Below are 22,161 nucleotides of genomic sequence, written 5' to 3'. Positions count from 1 at the left end.
CTCCCCACCTGTAGCCCCCTCACTGCCTGATGGTCTGAGACGGTGGTCGGCAAACTCATTAGTCAACAGAGCCAAATATCAACAGTGCAACGATTGAAATTTCTTTTGAGAGCCAAATTTTTTAAACTTAAACTATATAGGTAGGTACATTGTTATTAACTTAATTAGGGTACTCCTAAGCTGGCCTCTGCTAAAAACTCAAGGGGCCAAAGAGCCGCATGTGGCTCGCGAGCCGCAGTTTGCCGACCACTGGTCTGAGATCATGGAAAGAGTCCGACTCAACACAGGATCGATGTCTACAGCTAGGAAATGGGAATAATAATGTCTACCTTGCAGGATTGGTGGAAAGATTAGAGATCATGTAAATGAGGGTCCCATGCTTGTCCTGAAAACACACGTACGGACGTCACTGAGCGGACCTTCTGCTCTGATTCCGTGACACCTGTGGCTTATGTGTCTTGGTGAATAGTCAACAGTCTTCTTTGTAGCTGGTATCCCTTTTCCTCAGTGAAATGGTGCCTCTCTCTGTGGCTCATAATGTAGGCGACAGTCCTTCCCGTTTGTCACAGAGTGGATAGGATAACCCTGTGGTCCTGATTCAGTGCTAAGCCCCCAGATTTAGTACAAATAGATTGACTTTTACAAGTGAGCGTTGTCACCTTCGAAGTTGTCACAATACACATTGCCCAAGGATGCTGTCAGGGGCACAGTACGTTTTTATTACTCACTGATGGATTAGATCGCGCAGCGCTCCATTCAACAAAGGGCTTTGGGTGCCTGCCATGCTCCAGGCTCCCCGGTATGTTCTGTGGGGGACGCCAGGATGAATCTGACGCTGTCGCTGCTCTCTCTGGACTCACAATGTATGGGACACCCTTGGGCACGCAAGTCCCTGTAAGACAGCCCCCTTCTGACACAAACACTAGAATCTCCTCAGAACTTTGGACCTGAGTTTCGTTTTGATAAAAATTAAAAACCAGAGAACCACAGCTGGTGCATAAGGGGAGGGATCAAGAGGGTGACACATTTTTGTCACAGGGAGCAGGCTTGACGTCTTCCTGTGTGCAGGCCTCCCAGGTAATTTCTAAATGTAGTTTACAGAGCAGCGTTTTAAATGTATTCTGAGCAACAGAATCAAGTGCCTACCTTCCAAACGTGCTTCTTGAAGACTCTCCCGTAAATGTCTGTGGCGTGTTTGTTAAGTAATGTTCTTGTGGGGTTGGGTCTGATCAGATTAGGTGTTAAAACAATCACGTATGTCTTTATGATGGTTTCTGTGGCATTTTGCTGAGTCACACACGTCCCCAAAGCTTAGCGGCCTAACACTCCATTGTCTCAGGATCCTGGGGATGGACTGGGCTCAGCTGGGCAGATCTTCTGTTCCACGCGATGTCAGCTGAGGCTGCATCATCCAGGGCTAACCTGGGCGGGAAGGCCCAGACGGCCGCTCCCAGGGCTGGCAGTGATGTTGTGGGCAGTCAGCTCCGCTGGGGCTGGGCAGTAGCTGCATAGGCCTTGCTTCTCTCCGCAGGGCACCCACAGTCTGAGAGGGAGCACTCCCAGAGGGAGGAAGCAGAAGCTCCCATCCTCTGAAAGGCTGGATCCAGAGCTGGCACGGAGTCCCTTTCACCATATTCTGTTGCTAAGCAGCCACAGGGCTGGGCCAGATTGAATGAGTCTACCTCTCAATGGGGGAGGGAGGAAGAATGTGCTGCCATCTTGAGTCCATAATAACAATCATCGCATCTGTGCCCCATAACAAAGAACTTACTATCTTCTGACAGGAGAGACTGAATTGAAGGACTTCTGTGGGATTTTTGTTAGCTTGGGGTTTTTTTTTTGGTCTGGTTAAATATTTAACAACATTCTACTCTAGTGATTGCACATACATTGTCATCCGTTAATCTTCACAAACAAATCCTGCGAGGAAAGTATGATTATCCCCATTTTACAGAAGAGGAAGCTGAGGCTCAGAGAAGGTGAGTGACGTGACGTCACACCGTTGTGGAGCTGGGTTAAGTCCCAGGAAGGTATCTCCACCCTCCACGTGCAGTGATTCACCGAGGGGTCATCAGCTTCCGCTGTTTGCCTCTGTCATCTGTCAGCTGAGTGAAGACTCCCTGAACCAATTTTTATGCCCTAGTAATACCAAGAAAGGACCATCGAATGTTCTGGTTTGGGGGCAATGCAGAAAAGAGAGAAAATGATGGGGATGGAGTGTGTGTGTGTGTGTGTGTGTGTGTGTGTGTGTGGCTTTGTTTTATTGGTTGGGTTCCCTTACTAACCCTGGGAAGTCTTTGAGTTCACACAGTGTGTCCTTTACTTCTGCTTCTCCCAGGCTAGTAGAGTACTTGTACCTACCTGGTCAGTACTCCGTTAACGATGGCTTAGTCACGGACATGTTCAAGCAAACCCCTACTTACTATGCTAGATCTCAGCACCGTCCAATCGAACTTTCTACAGTGATGGAAATGATCTATAATTCTGCGTTGGCCAGTAGGGTAGTTGCCACCTGTGGTGACTGAGCACTTGAGATGCGGCTAATATAGCTGAGGAACCAAATCTTTCATTTTACTTCATTTTTAATTTTCTTCGCTTTCAGGAGCCACATGTGGCTAGTGGCTACTGTATGGAACAATGCAGCTCCATATACGCCAGCTATTAATATTTTTTAAATATTTGCTCACTCTCTTTACTTCCCTCTCTCATTAGCCTTTATTCTTCTTCCCTATTGCTGTTGCGGAGCTCTAATGATCGCTTTATGTAGCTGGCAAACAGACTGTAGGAGAATGTAAACAGAAAACTGCGGGGCGGTGATTTCAGTCATTGTTTAACTTGCTTTCCTTCTGGGTGGAACTGTTTTTCCTGGGGCCTGGCACACACTTAGCCCTTATTTTGCTAACACTTCTTTTGCGGAGCTAAACCAGGATTTTCACCGAATCCCGGTGGGCTGGACTTAATTGTATTCTTTGTAGCAGTCATACCGAGGTGGCATACACATTTCTAGTCCTGCGTTTGGTTTTTCAAATCGACAGAGTATCTTCCAACATTTTTCAGCTACTTTCAGCTTAAACGTCGTGACGGCGGACAAAACAAGCCATGCTCTATGGAAGCCTCCCTGTTGTGTTCTAGGAGGTCCCAGGCTCTGTCTCCCACAAGTGCCTTCTCCTGCTAATACCTATGTGCTTTGCTTTGTCACCCAGAGCCTGGCACATAACAGGTGTTCAAGAAAGATGCTGAGAGTAGTTCAGTGACAACAGACTTGACGTTCAGAACATCACAAGTGGCGTCTGCTTCTATTTATCTGTGTGTTTCGGGATTACTCGAAATACCTGAAGCAAACTTGAGGGGCTGTCCAAACTTGGGAGGTTCGAGTTGGCTGTTGTGGCAAGCCCTCGTAAGTGTACTAGCTGGAAAACAGGCCTGAAAATAGAAGAATGGGGCATTTCCCTGAGCTTCTGGCACTTACTTTGATGGCTTAGGTATAGATTTTCTAATGGTACGTCCCATTAACCAAGACATTGCTGCTGCTCCTCCCCACCGCACCTCTTTTTTCTCCACATCCCTAGAAATAGTGGGAAGCAAGTAAATAGAAATAGGACCAAATCGAGAGGAACTTTACAAATATATATTTTTTTCACTGATTTTCAGAGAGAGAGGAAGGAAGAGGGAGAGAGAAAAACATCCATTGGAGAGCGAGAGCATTGATTGGCTGCCTCCTGTAACCTGGGCCTGGGCCCTGACCAGGTATCTAACCAGCAACCCTTCCATGCACAGGACGATGCCCAACCAACCGAGCCACACAGGCCAGGGCGAAAGGAACTTTATTTTGTGTTTTTCCCCCTAGCTGATTGCAAATGGTGATCGATTTTCTCATGAAATGATCATCATGAAATGATCATCACCATCGTAACTAATATGAAATGCGTATTACCTGCCAAGGGCGCAGGATGGCTTATGTCATCTAAAGCTCACAGCAGCCTGAGAGGAAGCGCTGTGCTTTCTCCACTTGATGGAGGCGAGTTCCCGGGCACGGAGGCATTCGGGTACCCATTTCAGATCTCTCGAGGAGGAGAAAGTGAGTTGGAAGCTCCCCACCCAGCTTTGCATAATGTGGGTTTCCTTCCCTCGGCCAACTATGCAACGTCCACTCCTGTTTTCTTTGTGGGGAGGGTGGGTGAGGAAGGCTGGGAGTCTCAGAACCCACAGAAGAATAAAAGGGTTTCCAAGCGAAAGCTGGAAACAATACATTTTTTTTTTTAACAAAATGGGCAGTTACTCTAATTGCTTTGCCCCTACTGTTCAATTCCTTTTTATGTCCTGATTCATTAAATTATGTGCACACACAGGCTTATTATTTACAGATGTATGCACTTTTAACTGGCTCATATGAAACAGATGTTTCCCGAAAGGTAGCAGAGAGCAAGTGATCTAAACCCTCCTTAGTGGGTATCAAGTGAGTATTATGGCTCATTACCTGCAGGTCTTTTGCTATCATTTTGAATTGCAATGTCCAGTGTGGGGAGGCTGATTCAATCTGTCCCCTGGAGGAACTAATAAAGAACAACAACCCCATAAGGAGACAGCTGCATCTCAAAATCAAAGAGGGTGTGTGCCGGTGATGGGCAGGTGGTGCTCACATGTGGGCTCAGGTGGATATGAATGAGTTTTATAAGCAATTTGAGAAAAAGAGACCATTGGATTACAGTTGATATTTTAATTTTTTAAGAGCCTTATTCCATGATATCCTAATCATTACCGTCTTTGAATTCATAGCCAAGCAATGATACATTTTTAAAAAAAAAATCCAGAATGTCTTAATTTTTTATTTTTAGATGGAATTATTCCATTGCTCTTGTAACTGGCAGGAATGCATGTAAAGCTTGCACAGTGCATATGATGCCAAATGACTATCAGTGCATATGATGCCAAATGACTATCTACTAGATTCTGGAAGAGTTGAGGTGGGCCATGACCACAAGTTCTTCATGGCTCCGCAATAAATAATCTTCAGTTAACTGTAGAACTAGCTTCAGTTATCTATTGCTACACAGCAGACCCGCCCAGTACTTAGTGGCTTAAAACTTGCAAGGTTCCGTCTCACTTGGGGGTCTTTCAAATGGCTGCAGAGAGCTGGTGCTGGGGGTGGGCTCCTCTGAGAGCTTGACTAGGCCGGATGTGCAGCATGGCTTCTCCTTTCATGTGTGTAGTTCCTCAGCTGAGACCGATGGAACAGCTGGAGGCTGCCTGAGCAGCTCTGTCTCCCTACGGCCTCCTCTTGGGATGTGGGCTTCCTTACAGCATGGTGGTCCCTGGGCTCTTTACATGGCTTCCCCCAGAATAAGCACTGCAAAGAATCCCAGATGGAAGCTGTAAGGCTCCTCATGATCTAGCCTCATGTGTAACACACCATTACCCTCTCCGCATTCTATTGATCAAAAGGAAATCACAGTAGCAGCTCAGATTCAAAGGTAAATGATGTGGATCCCTAGAAGTGTGGCTCATTGAGCAGGCCGTCTTCAGAGACCAGCTACCACGCTAATAATGCACTCAGAACAAGGTAGCATGGCCTAATAAAAATAAGCATGACCAATTCAGATGGCCAACTGGGTGGCATATGTCAGTGCTTCCTCAGAATATTGGGGAGCAATAATAATCAGCCCTCAAAGTCATGGTGAGATTTATTGTTTATGAATTCTCAGGCGTTCTCTAACCAAACAACAACAAAGGTTGGAGCAAAAAGATGGCTGAAATAGTGCCATTTTGCACGTTGAAAGCTGGAAACCATCACAGCTGAAATATAGAATGGGATGTGAAATATTAAGTGGCATATCAGGTTTATTGCATGTATGACCATGAGAGCGCATTTTATTTTGTCTTATGGAGCTCTAAAAAATCCATGTAATGGATTAAAGGTATTAAAACCCCCATATTCTGCCTGGCTTTAGGCCAGGGAACAAGGTGTGATAAATAATCTCAACAGACAGAATATGTAGGGAGGAATTTTAAAATGAACTTGTGATAGACATATTGACCTCCCTAACTAATAAAAATGCATGCATGAGGTTAGTTTTGAAGGGAAGGTGCAGATCTTACACATTTATGGTGTACATAAATATTATGTACACTATAGCGTTAACATCCTTAAAATATTTCCCACATCTCTGACATATGGCTATCATGCTCTGCCTTTACTCTGGAAGCAAAGAAAAGCATGGATTTTATAGTAACATGTGCAGTTACTATATGAAGAAAACGTTTTAATATCTTAGCCCTGGCTGAGTAGCTCAGTTGGTTAGAGTATTATCCAGATACTCTAGGTTTCAGGTTCAATCCCCAGGGCACAAAGAAGAATCAACTAATGAAAGTATAAATGGGTGGAATAACAAATAAATGTTTCTCTCTCTTCTCTCTCTCTCTCTCTCTCTCTCTCTCTCTCTCTCTCTCTAAATCAATCAATAAATAAACAAATCCTTTATCTTAAAGCAGGGGTCCGAAAACTGAGCCAAATCTAGCCTTGTAGCCTGTTTTTATAAATAACTTTTTATTCAAGCATGCCACACTTGTTCGTTTGCATCTTGTCTATAATCACTTTCCTCTGACAATGGCAGACCTGAGTCAGTGGCTGTGACAGAGACCAACTATAGGGCTTACAAAGCCTAAAGTACTTACTATCTGGCCTTTTACTGAAAAAGTTTGCCAACCTTGTCTTAAAACATTAAAAAATGAATAGGACTATTCATTTTTTAATGTTTTAATAATCCTATTCATTTTTTAATGTTTTAAGAGTGCTTTATTTCTTGTTCACAATAATCTTGTGTGTGGATTAATGTTTTAAGAGACTATAAATGTTTGCTTTGTTTCTTTTCCACAATAATCTTGTGTGTGGATCCAGGAAGCCAGTTTTGGATCAAGCCATTTCCTAACTGTGTGACCTTGGCCAAGTCATGTACCTGCTCTAAGCTTCAGTTTCCTCCTGCGATAACGGAGATTTAAAAACTGATCGTGATAGCTCTTCTTCCCACCTTTATCGCGAGGGAGCAAGTAGGGTAATGTGAGTGAAAACACACACCTCAAGTCACCCACCACCATATAACATGCGCTGTTGGCAGATGCCGCTGAATTGGCTGCAACTGTCATCCTTCCTTTGATACCGCATAGAAGGATTCCTACGCAGATTTCATTCTTTTCACTCCTTCGTTTTTTTCAAACCACATTTATTGTGCTCACGCTATGTCCCAAGCACTCTTTTAAGCACCGGGTGTTTAAAGGCGAGACAGCTGAAGCCTCCGTGAGTGCAAGTAACGTGCCAGGTCAGGGCAGCCTTGGGCACCCTTCAGACCTTCTTCCAGGTTGGGGCCGATTTTACCATCTGGTATTTTTAGTTGTCCATTTGCGTGGGCCAAGAACAGTGTCTTCTAACGTCCCTCTAACCCAGCATGTAGCGCAGTCTCTGGACCTGCCAGGTGCTCGATAAATATTTGTCAGCAGCTGGATGTTGTCAGCTGGTAGTCACTGCCCCGTGCTGCCCAGCCTTCCATTCAGTCCATCCAAAGGTCTGCCACTTGGGGTTTACAGCAACTATGGAAGGCTCTCCAATGACAAATTTCTATGGTAAGGAGTTGTTTAAAGAAGCTCTTTCCGAGGCTTCTAGGCATGTGGGGTGGGGATGAATTAAGAAAACCAAGAGGAGGTGGTCGTTGCAATACTTTACATTAATGCCCGAGAGGCTGGGAAGAGACAGTTGAGAGTATAATGAGGCAAAGATGACTCAACTTGCTTTATTCATATTAGCATGTACAGGAGGGACTACTATTTTGATAGGGAAATGGAAGTGAAGGTTAGGAAATCAAGATATGAGATTGATGGGCAGGAGAAAGATGGGAAGGTGACTATATTGAGATTCATCAACATAATAATGACCCTTGATACAGTAAAGATGATAACTGTCTAATACTGCTACGTGACAGGCATGTGTCAAGTGCTTTACAGCGCATTATTGTTTAATGCTTACAATGATCTAAGGAGGGATATACTATCATTTTATATAAGGGGAAATTGAGGCTCAGAGAGGTTAAGTAACTTGCCCGAAGTCACACAGCTAGTAAGCAGAAGAGTTAAGATTGAACCCAGGCAGGCTGGCTCCAGAGTTCACACTTCCAACTACATGCCTCAATTTGCAGAAAGAAGGAAAGTTCCCTGAAGGAACCAATATCCCAAAAGACTTAAGCCTTGTGGCCTGCTCATAGCTGGGAGATTGGTGAAAATTTCTTTGATATTTTCAAGTTTTCCTTAGCAATTTCTTTCATAAGAACTAAAAGTAAAGCACTTAGAGATTCTCACCTTCTCACATCAAGAAATATTGAAAAACCACTGTTATGAAAGAAAAAAATCAATCTTATAGTGTTCCTCTAATCTGAACAATTCCATATAGAAACTTAAGAACCTTTAAAAATATCCCCAAGTGTATACTTTTGAACTGATCTGTTCTGCTCAACTCTAGCACTAACAAAATCTTCATATTAGTCAACTAGAAGGTTTGGTAGGTATATTTATTTACTACCTTTCTGCTGTAGTCACTCCTCCTACACACCTGGACCTCAGGGAAGAGAGTAATTCAGCTCCTCTTTCGGGGATTCCAAATCTGCAGGCAGCAACAATTCTCCATGCTGGTTTCATTTTCGTGCCAAATATGCTTAGGGGCAGGGGGGAGGGGGGTTGGTCCAGAGCCCCCCACCCCTTAGCAGAGCCTGGAGCAGCCGGCAGTACTGCTGACCACATTTGGCCTGAGTTGCTGCTCCTCACAGTGTGTAGTCACACGCCCTTGGACCACTGCCAAAGGCCTTGGAACCTTGGTCTTAGCTGCTGCCATTCTGCCTGCTGGGGGTTGGTTTCTTAGCAGGGAAGATGTGTGTGTGTGTGGGAGAGAGAGAGAGAGAGAGAGAGAGGGAGAGAGAGAGAGAGAGAGGGAGAGAGGAGAGATTGACTTCTAATTCTAGTGTTGGCTTCTGGGGGAATTTCCTATTTTATTACTCTGACTGGAAAGAAAGAAAGAAAAAGGCTTTATTTATGTCCCCTTAGCTTCATTTTTAGTTTTCCAGGTTAACTTTTGGTCTTTATCTTGAAGTAACTGTGTGTCTTTGACTTAGACTGTATATTCTCAAATTTGCTGCCAGAGATTTTGCCAACCTCTTGCCAGAAAAGTTCTATCCTATATAATAAAAGGCTAATATGCAAATTGACCGAATGGCCGAGCCACCGGTCACTATGATGCGCACTGACCACTGGGGGCAGATGCTCAACATAGGAGCTGCTTCCTAGTGGTCAGTGCACTCCCACAAGGGGAGCGCTGCTCAGCCAGAAGCCAGGCTCACGGCTGGCGAGCGCAGCGGTGGTGGCGGGAGCCTCTCCCACCTCCGAGGCAGCACTAAGGATGTCCAACTGATGGGGAGCGGGCCTAAGCCGTCAGTCGGACATCCCCCGAGGGCTCCCAGACTGTGAGAGGGCGCAGGCCGGGCTGAGGGACCCCGCTGCCAAGTGCACAATTTTTGTGCACTGGGCCTCTAGTGTAGTCATAAGAGAGAATGTTGTTGTCTTCTCCCAACACCTGGTCACACCCATTCTCTTGAACCCAAGACCATTTGCCTTCAATTCTCTGCTCTGTGTGGCCTTCAGCAAGTTACCTAACCGCCTTGTGTCTCCAGTTCTTCCTTGTAAAAAAGAACTACTAAGAGGAGGCATCTCATAGGATCATTATGAGGGTCAAATGAATTAATACGTGTAAAATGCTCAGAGCAGAGTGGTGGTGGTGGCTAGCCTATGCTCCAGAACTGTTAGCTATTAATACTCTAAGTTATTATTAGACTAGACTCCAAAGATATTTCTGTCATCTTCTAAGGTAATAATATTAGGTTAGGATACCTGCCTTTCAAATACTCTAATAATGAAGTGTTATCTATCATTTTTATGTGGTTTTATAGTTTTGTAGTTTACAAAGTGTAAACCTTGCAGTGTGGTATGCAGACTTGTCATCTTTGCTTTTCAGATTAGGAAGCTGAGGCTCAGGTAGGAGAGGTGACTGCTTAGAGGCAGAGTTAGGAGCTGAGCGTATGCATTCTGTCTTTTTTTTTATCCTCACCCAAGCATATATTCATTGATTTAAGAGAGAAGGGAGAGAGAGAGAGAGAGAGAGAGAGAGAGAGAGAGAGAGAGAGAGAAACATCATGTGAAAGAGAAACATTAATGTGAGAGAGAAACATCAATCCGTTGCCTCCCATACACCCCAGACAATGGATTGAACCTGCAACCAAGGCATATGCCGTGACTGAGAATCGAACCTGGAAACCCTTGGTGCATGGGATGGTCCTCTAACCAACTGAGCCAATTGGCCAGGGCGCTTCAGTGCAGTTTCCACTTCTCTGGTGCTACAGGAAATTATTTCACTTGCTGTCCCACTCCTTTGCCTAAAGTCTCCCCACAAGAAGCATCCTTACCCTATATCAGGGCTTTTCAACCTCAGCACTGTTTATCATCTGGGCCTGATAATTCATTGTTGTTGTTGTTATTGGGGATGGAGGGAGCTCTCCTGTGCCTTGTGGGATATCTAGTAACATCCCTGGCCTGTAACCACTAAAAGCCAGTGGAGGCCCCCAATTATGACAGCCAAAATTTCCCTAGATACTGCATAATGTCTCTTGGGGGACAGAATCTGTATTGGTTAAGAATGGCCACCCTAGCCCAGCTGGCTGGTGTGGCTCAGTGGTTGAGCATCAGCCTATGAACCAGGAGGTCACGGTTCGATTCCCAGTCAGGACATATGCCCGGGGTGCGGGCTCGATTCCCAGTGTGGGGTGGGCAGGAGGCAGCTGATTAATGATTCTTTCTCATCATTGATGTTTCTATCTCCCCCTCTCCCTTTCTCTCTGAAGTCAATAAAAATACATATATATAAAAAAAAAAAAAGAACAGCCACCCTAGATTAAGGAAGTACAAGGGAAATGTGTGTGGGGGAAGGGCATGGGAGAGGGGGAGTCAGGGTTGTCTATCACTTATTAAGCACTTACTGTGTGTGCTGGGCAAGTTGCAAATACCGCCTGCCTGTCACCAGCTCACCAACAGGAATTTTAGGAGTGTCTGCATTTTCTGGAAGGAGACACTGGGGCTTCATACACTCAGGACTCCCGATGGGGCTCAGAGATGTAAAGAAAAGTAACAGAGGACGGATTCAAATTCAGTTCATCTGGCAGCAAAACCTGTGCCCTTCCCATCACTTCCCTACACACCATTTTCTGCAGCTTCATGGTGTTTTAGTTCTTTTTTGGAACCAAGAGAATCCACACAATGAGGATTAAATTGGTCTCAGAGTTATTTTGAGGCCACTAATATGAGTGTATACCTATAAAAAACAAAACAGAAAAGATCCTTTGCGGCAAACATAACCGAGTGAGCAGAGCATTGTTTTGTTAAGAGGGGTTTGGCTAAATTCTGGTGTAATTTCACTTGAACTTTCTCAGACCGCAGAAGAGTGGCCAGGATTCCCATGGGACAAAGCATCACTTCATTGTCCTCTTCCTTAAGTATCTCAAAAAGCCTCTCCCCATTGCTTTCCTGTGAGGCTGCCACCAACGTGGTTGGAAAAAAAAAACCCACGTATTTACAGTACAGAAGCCAAGAAATGTGTATCTGAGACCTTATACATTTTAATGCTCCTATCTTAATCTGCTTTGGGCACAGGAAATTTGAACAGATAATAGAATGCCATTTATTAGTGCAATAATTGCTTTTTTTTAGAAATGATGGGAACCCTGATTAGAAGTGGAATATGGAGCTGAGTCGTTTGGTGTTGAGATAAACTCTTCAGGGGGAGGTTAATCCTGCGGTGCAATTAGCTTCATGCACACACGACTCCCGAGGCCCGTTCCGGCATTTGTTCAGTTAATACAGTTCCATGTCTGATGCCTCTCAGTTCAGATCATTAATAAGTACTTAGACGGGGCTGCCTGTTAAGTGATTTTAAGGGAGAATTTATTTGAATCCTGTCAAAGCTATCTTAGCGTGCCCTAGAAAATAGTGATATAAAGCCTCGTATGTTAAAAACGTCACCCAAAACAACCTATGAGATAATTTTCGACTATATTCCTTGAAGCGAGAAAGCACATTATAAAAATGAAATGTAGGTGCTGAATGTGTCACGGTCCCTTATGAAAATATGACAAGCACTTCCCACGGTAAAAGTCAGTCCCAGAAATAATTGCTGCTGCTGGCCCGGAGCCCAGGCAGGTGTAGCTCCAGTACAGTGATTAGTGGACACTGGGCCTCCCTCTCTCTCTTTTAAAGGCCCAAACTATCTTGTTCACAACAACCATGTCTGGACAATTATAACCGTGAATTAAAAGAAAGGAAGGGACGCAATTCTGCAGTTCTCAAATTTGGGTAAATAAGACCATACCCATTGATGTTTCTAGCAGAGGAAATAAATGAGGGAGCTGGAAAATGAGAAGTGAAAATGTGGGGTTTTGTGAAATAAGAGTTGTATACTGGCCCTAACTGGTTTGGCTCAGTGGATAGAGCATCGGCCTGCGGACTGAAAGGTCCCAGGTTCGATTCCGGTCAAGGGCATGTACCTTGGTTGTGGGCACATCCCCAGTAGGAGGTGTGCAGGAGGCAGCTGATCGATGTTTCTAACTCTCTATCCCTCTCCCTTCCTCTCTGTAAAAGAGCAATAAAATATATATATATTTTTAAAAAGAGTTGTATACTGCATAGGAAGCCATTTAAATCTCTTCTATAAAGGCCGAGAGGGGTGCTATCTTTTTAAATTTCCTAATTCTAAGGGGCAGAGTTCCTGGTCCCTCCCCTCCCCGTGGTTTTGGGAGGAGTAAATGAGTGAAGGCCGATTAAGCACTGAGCACAGCCCCAGGCACACGGTAAGGGCTCAGTAAATAGCAGATCCTATTAGTTCAGGCTCTTCCGGTGCAACTTTGAACCCCCTGCCAACTCAGATCCACTGCCAAAATTCCGTGGGAGAGAACGAAGGCTTCTGGTTTCTGGTGAGCATACACACACACCCAGCTTGAAGATCTTAATACATTAAGTACTTAACAAGGTGGGGCATTTCGTAAGGACCTGAGCGCAGGGAAGCCGACTGAGTTCCCATGCCAAATTGACTCAGCACAATGCTTGGGATGCTGGGGAGGTGAGGGCAGTCACAAGACCTTTTCACACGTCAGGGTGTCTCCAGTGTTGCTCGTGTTCCTAGGAATTGAGTGAGGATTTTCTTACGATGCCTATTGTGATTGACAGGCATTTCTGGGTGAAGGTGAGAACCTGCTTTGGCCCAATCGCCCGGTGATGGTATTGCCGCCCGCCCTGGACTGTATTTTGCCCAAGAAGGCTTTCTTTAAGGAGCCAAAAACCAAAGTCTCCCTCCCCCGGCCCTGCGTTTGGCCCCTGCCTGTGTCCCGCACCTGTTGCATGTGTGGTCAGAATAGCAGGGATTCGCATAACCCAGCTCCAGCCCTCCCTCCGCCAGGATCCCGGGTGACCCGGGCAAACACACACTCCTCAGGGTCATGGGCAGGTTACTGAGTCAGGGCTGCCAAAGCCCCACAATGATGTTTTCCTTCTTCCAACACCCCCTCCTTCCCTAGCCTGCCCCAAACCCTGGACTAATCTTGGAGCTGCTTAATAATAACAAAGCCAGCAGCAGCGGTGTGCGGCGAGACCATTTTAAAGGAGAGCTTTTCTTGTTTGGCAATTACCTAATTTCAGAACGCGATTCACAGATTTGCAAAACTTCCATGCGTGTGTGGAACCAAACCACTTCCCCTGAAAGTTGATTAAAAGCAGACCCCCCCCCCCCTCACCAAGAGGCGACAGGAAAGTTAAATGAGCGACAGTATATGGAGTTCTTTTGCCCCCACTCTAACGTTTGGAGGCATGTAAATTATATTTTAATAAAAACACACACACACACACACACACACACACACACACACACACACGCATGCGCACACAGGAAAATCTGGTTCTAATTACTTGTACTTTAGTTGAACTTTGGCGTTTCCTTTGACTTTCTCCCTAATGTATGTGAGCTGTGGGCCTTGCAATCCTGCAGTGAATCCACAGAAAAAGAGGGGAAAATATCCAGACCGGCTCTCTTTGGTGCCAACAAAAATGAAGCCCAACTGAATGTTTTGACCAAATGCAACACTTTGCTATTCTCTCTTAATTAGCTGAAATGACTCCCTCCCATCGGGTCTGGAGCGCTGGGCTCACATTCCCTGGGGGTCTTGCAGGAAATGCCTTTTGCTTTACAACTCTTTTTTTTTTTTTCTTTCCTTCTTTTAAGGCTCAGCTGCCCAGAGAGTGCATTATAATACTGTCTTAATCATGGAAGGTTCTAGCAAAAAGGCAGTGTTTTCATAAGGCAAGAAGCCTGCCTCTAATCAGGCCCAACATTAAATCCTGAAATCTGTCAACGTGGTTTAGCCAGCAGTAAATTAGTTCTCACAAAGGGGGGAAAAAAAAAAATTGTATACTGAGCTCTCTTAAAAATGGTATCTGCTACTTAATCTAACCTTTAGAAAAAATGCCAAGCATGTTAGGAATTGTGAAGGGAGCTATTGTTGGAGGCTTTCTGTGTGTTTAAATGACACTCAGGTGTGTTGTAACAACAAGGACATTTAGACTGTTTTCTCAGGTGAGTTAAGTTTGTAAGTGCCAAGTCCTCTTAACAGACAACAGCATTACATTTTGTTTTTCTTTTGAATTTTGGGAACGAATTAACCTCCGGAATTGAGGCGGTGTTTAAGAAAGCTGCGTCCCTGGGAATGCTGGCCTTCTACTTTGCACCATGTCAGTCGGTGGAGATTCTGCTTTGTTTTTGTTTTGCCTGCAAACACCCTCTGAGTTCGAAGTCCTTCGGAGCAGTGCTTCTCAAAATGCCATCTGCGGCTGCGTCCTCCCCTAACCTGCCCCTGGCCAGTCCCCAACAGGTGGAGACACCGAGAGCAAGTGTTTAGAAACTTGTACAGCAATTGGACAGAGAAATCTGCCGTCTACTAACCTGTGTTCTCAGTTGGAGGTTGTGTTGTGGTCATCTTTTTTCATAATTCCTTTTTTCCAAAGATCCATTGTATTTACATAGATTTCTTCCTAGGGATTTGTTTTTGTTGACTTTTATGAATCCTTGATGGATTTGGGGTAGAAGGATAAGAAATGGTCCTTTACCATAGATAGAATGAAAAGAACTAATTTAAGCAAATGCCTGCCCACCCCACCTTCCCCAGAATTCTGTTGCTGGCTGCTGGTCTGGATGGGCCACATTTTGAGAAGCACTAATGCAGGGGTGGGGAACCTTTTTTCTGCTAAGGGCCATTTGGATATTTATAACATCATCCGTGGCCCATACAAAATTATCAACTTAAAAATGAGCCTGCTATATGTGGTCAAACATTTAATGAACTCACCCCTAATGCCTTGGCAGGGCCAGACCAAATGATTTCGGGGGTCTTATATGGCCTGCAGGCCAGATGTTCCCCACCTCTGGATTAGAGGCAAACGAGACCTGTAATGAATGTTTACACGGGGAAAGTGATCCTAGCTTCGTTTTCCTTAGTTGTAGCCATCTCTGTGTTGCAGGGATGGAGCGGTCTGAAATCAGGGCTGGAAGCTCGTGTCTGCCCATGCAGCTTTGGGCAGCTTACTCTCTCCTTTCACACGCGTGCAGCCGTGCTGACTCTGCTCTGGGCAGGGAGGGACCCCCGGAGCCAAGCAGAAGTTCTCTGTCTTGGCCATTCCCTGACGAAGCAAGGCAGCCCATCTGGTGAGCCGCTGAGATGCCCCTTCGGAGGCTGCTGCTGGTCTGGGATGCCATCATCGAAGAGCACTGAAGAAGACAATGAGGAAGCAAGGAAATAAATAACAAGCAGGAGGCCAAAAGCAGATCCGAGCGATTCCTCCAAAGGCTGCTTCCCCAAACTGAAATCACATCAGGACGGCTGGCGTGCAGTTGTCTGGTTGAATGACACAAAGCCTCTTTCTCCCCCCCTGGGAAGTCTAAAAACTGCGTTTTTGGCCTGCCTGAGATCGCTGAATGAGCTAATACAGGGCACACTGTCTGCTGAGCCTGCAGAGTTTTCCAGCAAAAATTTTATCATTCCATAGACTGATGGCGGCGCTTGCCTGGAATAAGGAACAAAATGTTTGAGGCCTCTCAAGGGCATTTGATGAATCTAACTCTAATTTAAAGGGACTAATAGATTATTGATTTAAGCAGGATGACAGTGAGCAGATCAATGGCCAAGCACTCTGTAGCTACCTTAAATACCGAAGTGACTAGTGAAAGGGGAGCCATTAGGCTGTCTGCCCCCCTTGTTTCCCACTGTCTTAGTGGTGGGGTGGGGGTGAGGGGGACAACAGGGGAAGAGGAGCACTCAGAAACTCTGCCAAAGTATTTTGCTATATTATCAAAAGGCCAGAGGTTGCATTAAAGTAGGAATCTGCTTTTATTTTTTTATTTTTAATTATTCTTTATTGTTGAAAGTATTATATATGTCCCCCTTTTTCCCCTCTTAATCCCTCTATCCCCCTCCTGCCCCACCCCCCACCTCAGGCCTTCAGCGCCCTGTTGTCTCTGTCCATGGGTTATGCATCTACGCACACAAGGTCTCTGATTGATTACCTTCCACTCCCCCCTACACCCCCACCCACCCTCCCCTGCCTTCTCTCTGAGGTTCCCCACTGTGTTTCATGCTTCCATGTCTCTGGATCCACTCCATTCATCAGTTTATTTTGTTACTTAGATTGCACATATGAGTGAGATCATATGATACTTGTCTTTCTCTGACTGACTTATTTCACTTAGCATGATACTCTCCTGGTCCCTCCAAGCTGTCTCAAAGGGTAAGAGATTCTTCTTTTTCACTGCTACATAGTATTCCATGGTATAAATGTACCACAGCTGTTTATCCAGGTACTTGAGCTGTTTCCAGATCTTAGCTATTGTAAATTGCGCTGCTATGAACATAGGGGTGCATACATTCTTTCTGATTGGTGCTTTGGGTTTCTTAGGATATATTCCTAGAAGTGGGATCACTGGGTCAAATGGCAGTTCCATATTTAATTTTTTGAGGAAACTCCATATTGTTTTTCATAATGGCTGCACCAGTCTGCATTCCCACCAGCAGTGTACTAGGGTTCCCTTTTCTCTACATCCTCGCCAGCACTTGTAGGAATCTACTTTTATATAGATGCCATATCCTGGCTGTAATCTATAATTCTAGAACTTGCCATGGAGAGTTTAAGACTAGCTTTAGCAGTCTGATTAAACCACTGTGACCCTTCCTCCCTCCCTCCCTCTTTCTCTCTCTTCTTCCTTCCTTTCTTTCTTTCCTTTCCTTTCCTTTCCTTTCCTTTCCTTTCCTTTTTCTTTTTCTTTTTCCTTTTTCCTTTTTCTTTTTCCTTTTTCTTTTTTTTTTCTTTCCTTTCCTTTCCTTTCCTTTCCTTTCCTTTCCTTTCTTTCTTTCTTTCTTTCATTATTCTCAATGTTATAGGCCACATGCAGGAAATAAAGAGCTATAGACTACCAATTTTGAGGGTGATATTTGAGTATATGAAGGCACAAGAATATTTACTTCTTTACTACAAGTGGGAAATTCTGAACATGATTATTTCTTGTCATATATATGCCTTTTCTGTTGATGTTTGTGTGGGGTTCCTTTATGGCATTCATACGATTCAAATTCAACCCACAATAGAAAGAAACCAATTTATCTGTCAAAACACAGCCTGGTCATTCTCCTCTGGGAAGCCTCCCTTGATTTCTCCTGGGCTGACTATCCTTGAAACTTTCTTTGTTATTATAATACCAGTAGTTCCCAAACTGCTGCAATTTGGATTCACCTGGGAATATTTTGTTTAAAAAAAAAAAAAAAAAGCACGCTCATGCTTGGTTTCTACTCCCAGACATTCTGGCATAACAGGTCTGAATGAAATCTGTGCCTCAGGATGGTTGAAAACTCCCCCGATAGTTCTGATATATAGCCAAGTCTGGGAACTACTGTTATATTTGAGTCGTTCATTTACTCTCTATTAGGCCAAACTTGTCAAGGCTAAGGGATTATACCACGCACTGTCCATGGCATGTAACACAGTGCTTGGCATGTTATAGTCACTCAGCAAACATAAACCATTGAGGAGGTGACCATCCATTGTGCAGATATGGGAAAGTTCATAGCGGCGCAGGTGAAATCACCCCAGCCTTCATCAAAGTCCAGAGCCTTCACAGTTGATGGCTTACAATAGCACATTTCCATTCATGGCAGCTATTCAGGAAAAGCCTTCTAGATTCATTCATTTATTATACATGGCTCTCATCCTTAGAAAAAGTCTTTTCCCAACCTTTGTGAAACGTTTTGGGATTTTTTGAGGCCTCCCTCTTTTTTTGTGTACTTTGTCCCAAGTTTCTTGGGTATTAAGTGGCCCGCAGTTCTGTCTCCTCTCTTTGGGAGGGTGAAATGCTGGACTCCCTTGAGTACATGTATTTGAAGTGGCATATTTATGGAAATTACCACCCACTTTTGAAATTCAGGGCATAGCTCTGACAGCTGAATCCAGCCCTAACAATTCTATTTACAACTTCCCTCGTCAAGCTAGATTAGCTGTTCTACATGAGTGAGTAGGACATTGAAACACCGCCCCCCCGCCCCCTCCACCACAAACACACACACTGCTTCCGTAGAGAACACAGTGCAGGATTGGTCGTAGTGGTGGCCACATGGCTCTGTCGGCGTTGGGGAAGGGCTTGGACAGAAGTGAAGGCACACAAGGAGAACCCTTCCATCCAGAAGCACTGGGAAGCATCCAGGGAAGATTCAGTTATCGATTTCAGGAGTGTTAACTGACACAGCCTTTCTAGAAGTCAATTTATCAACATGAATTGAAAACTAACAAGGGAATTGTTAAGTAACCACCACTTTTGAGTGAATAATTCCACTTCTGAGAATTTCTCCTAAGGAAATAGAGATGTGCTGAGATTAGCTGCAAAGATATTCATCCTAATGGAATGTTTTGGGGGGGAAATATTTTTTGACAAGGAAATAAACTTCTGACAGAAAAAGTTAAGCAGACTAAGTCCCAAATAGAATCGATAGTACAATTCCATTTTAGTAAACAAACAAACCCAAAGCACTTGTATGTATAGAAAAATGGCCAGGAAGGGGTATGCCAAGATGATACAGGGTTTCTCTCTGAGTGAAAAACTTGTGGATGAACTTGTGTGTGTGTTTTTGTTGTTACTTTTTTTGTTTATTTGAACAAAGAGTGATATATTATTTTGTGCTTTTAACAAGTACTCTTTTCTTCTTGATGTCATTATTACTCATTTGCTTTCAGTGAAGCTGATAAGTATGAGGAATGCTTTTGCATTTACAGCCTAATAAGTGATCTGATAAGCTTTAGGGACATCTCATATGCCAACCCATCTGTAGAACATTTGATATAATTGTGCCAAGCTGTGCAGAGTAGGGGCTTTCTTCATTCCAGATACCTCTGTTCTAACCACTGAAGACTCTAATAGGGTTATCTACTAGACCCATGCTAATCTAATGAATTCATTCCAAGATTCTTTTGAATGATAAAAATTCTAAAATAACAATTGATTCTATTCTAAAGGGATACTTAATTTTTTAAGTAAGCAAATGAGCATATGAAAGCTATTTGATTTCCAGTGTTATAATTTCATGACTTAGAGGAGCACTTAGTGTTTGTAAAGAAAAGGAATTATTAATTCAACGAATATTTATTGATTATTTACCTATTATGTGTCAGGACCTCTTCTAGGCCTGTAATACAGTTGCAAACAATATAGATAAGTGCTTTGGCCTCATGAAACCCATCCTGGAGGGTGTGGCAGAGGTATAATATAAATGTGCACACAAACTTTCTAAAGTTAGAGAATTTTATAGAAATTAAAATAAATAATGGCTTGGGGTGAGGAATGGGGTAGGGCATTTTACTCAGAGACGTCTTCTCTGAGAAGGTGACATTTGCTCTAAGATCTAAGAGGTGGGAAGACACTAGAGACGTGAAAGTTTGAGAATTTCCATGTAGCAAATATTCATTTGCCTTAAGTCTGTATAAGAGCTTGTCCTATTCAAGAGGTAGAACAGAAGCCAAATGTTTAGAGGTTAATAAGTTAGGAGAATCATTGATACTGCTAATGGCCATATCATGGAGAGCTTCATAGGACATAACAAGGAGTTGGGCTTTGACCTAATTGGTCATTATCAAAGAGCTTTAGACAGGTAAGTGAGAGGGATTGATTTTAACTTTTTGAACAGTTATCTTACTGCTTGTTTGAAGAATGGACTCCGGCATAGAGGAGTAGATACAGTGAAGAGGTTATTGCAGTAGTTGAGGTGAATTCGTAGCCTGGTGTGGCAGCAGGATTGTGAGATGAGGTTTGATTAAGTGTGTCTAGTGGATGAGTTGACTCAACTTGCTGAAAGTTTGGCTATAGGACAATTCAGGCAGCAGAATGTCTACTCTGGGAGACTAGGGACAGTGAAACAACTTGAATTTTTATTCTCTGAGAAATCGTCTGTTAAGTGATTTGGAGATTAGAAGATTCTAGAACATTTATTGATCACTTTACTACTTTTCCTATATCCATCAGACTTTATGAGCATTTTTGCCTATGATAGGACTAGGGCTGGGCTTTATTTGTACATAAAATATGTGGAGTAGGTATTGCAGAATACTTAAGTTCTACGAATTTCTATTTCCCATGGAATTTGGGTGGTTAAACAATGAAATGGGGGAATTCCGTCTTTTTAAATCTGGACTAAAGATCAACATGACTCTGTGCCATCATTAGTGCAAAGCAGGGGTCCTCAAACACTAGTTGTACATTCGCTCTCCTGGGGGTTTTGTTAAAATGCAGATTCTGATTCCATAGATTTGAGCTGGGGCCTGATACTATGTTATCTACTAAGTTCTGAAGTGATGCGGATGCTGTGGGTCCAGGGAGCCCTCTTTGAGTAGCGAAGGTCTTGCCAATATTATTATTAACGAAGATCGGTTATGGCTGCATGCCAGAGGCCCTCCCCATGTGCTTGAAGAATGGCAACTTGGGGCATTTTCTTCATTTGTCCTCAGGAAATTTGCTTTTGGTTAAGTGAACAACAGGCTCCAACGACTTATTGCTGAGACTCTATCTCAATGAGAAGCTAGGGGAAAGGGAAGGGTAGAAAGAGCCTGGGTTTACAGTACACGATCTGACTCTGTTTTGGCTCTACCACTGCCCTTTTGATCTTGGACAAGTCACTGCACGCCTCTGACTGTTTCTCTTCAGGGTGAAATGGTGATAAAATTGTCTCTCTTGCAATGGGAGAGAGAGACATACGGGGTTACTCTGTAAACTGTTGAGCACCCCATCAGTGTCAGTATCCCAATGCTGTGCCTACAGGGACCACTGGTTTCGTGGGCCTTTGTTTGCGAGTGTTGGTGCTGAATTTGGGGCAGAGGCCTATGAATTCACTGGTGAAACAGAAATGAACTGAAATCCATTTTCTCTCTTTCTCCCCCCCACCCCATCTCCATTGCAGCGATTGAAACCCAGAGCACCAGCTCTGAGGAACTCGTCCCGAGCCCACCGTCTCCACTTCCTCCCCCTCGCGTGTACAAACCCTGCTTCGTCTGCCAGGACAAATCGTCGGGGTACCACTATGGGGTCAGCGCGTGCGAGGGCTGCAAGGTGAGTTCCCGGGGCCCTGTGCCTGGCGCGCTCTCATTCTCCACGTGCTCCGTGGCGGTGACCTCCCAGCTCCAGAAATGGGCTGCTTTGACATCTGTAACATCACCTTCCATCAGCACGATGGCCTCGGCGGCCTTTAATGGTCTCATTCCTTACTTATATCTCATTCGTTAAAAATTCAGAAACTTCTGCAGATGACGGATGGGGGCCACGTGTTCTCGGGCCCTTACAATAACACATAACAGCCCCTTTCAGGTAATAAGAGCCTTTTGAAGGAGTTCTGAAAAGCATACTCCTGTTTCTCTTTAAAACGTGCCGTCGGGTGTCTCTGTAGTTTTATTTTATTTTTAAATATGACTGACAGGCCACTGAATCAACTTGCAGAGAATCCAAGGTTGAAATTG

The 22,161-nt window shown here is 44.2% G+C and overlaps 1 protein-coding gene across 3 annotated transcripts in view; it reads left to right on the top strand.

Moving 5' to 3' along the window:
* The window catches only part of RARB (retinoic acid receptor beta), a 347,507-nt gene that overhangs the window by 205,344 nt on the left and 120,002 nt on the right, over nucleotides 1–22,161 (top strand). For all 3 annotated transcript variants that reach the window (XM_008153628.3, XM_054729434.1, XM_008153638.3), the window contains exon 2: nucleotides 21,609–21,757. In XM_008153628.3, the coding sequence (XP_008151850.1) occupies nucleotides 21,609–21,757 (149 nt within the window). The remainder of the gene's footprint in view (nucleotides 1–21,608; nucleotides 21,758–22,161) is intronic.

Source organism: Eptesicus fuscus, chromosome 18, assembly GCF_027574615.1.
Source record: "Eptesicus fuscus isolate TK198812 chromosome 18, DD_ASM_mEF_20220401, whole genome shotgun sequence".
NCBI lineage: Eukaryota > Metazoa > Chordata > Mammalia > Chiroptera > Vespertilionidae > Eptesicus > Eptesicus fuscus.
The sequence above is the reverse complement of the archived record's forward strand: the minus strand, read 5'-3'. Positions and strand labels throughout refer to the sequence as shown.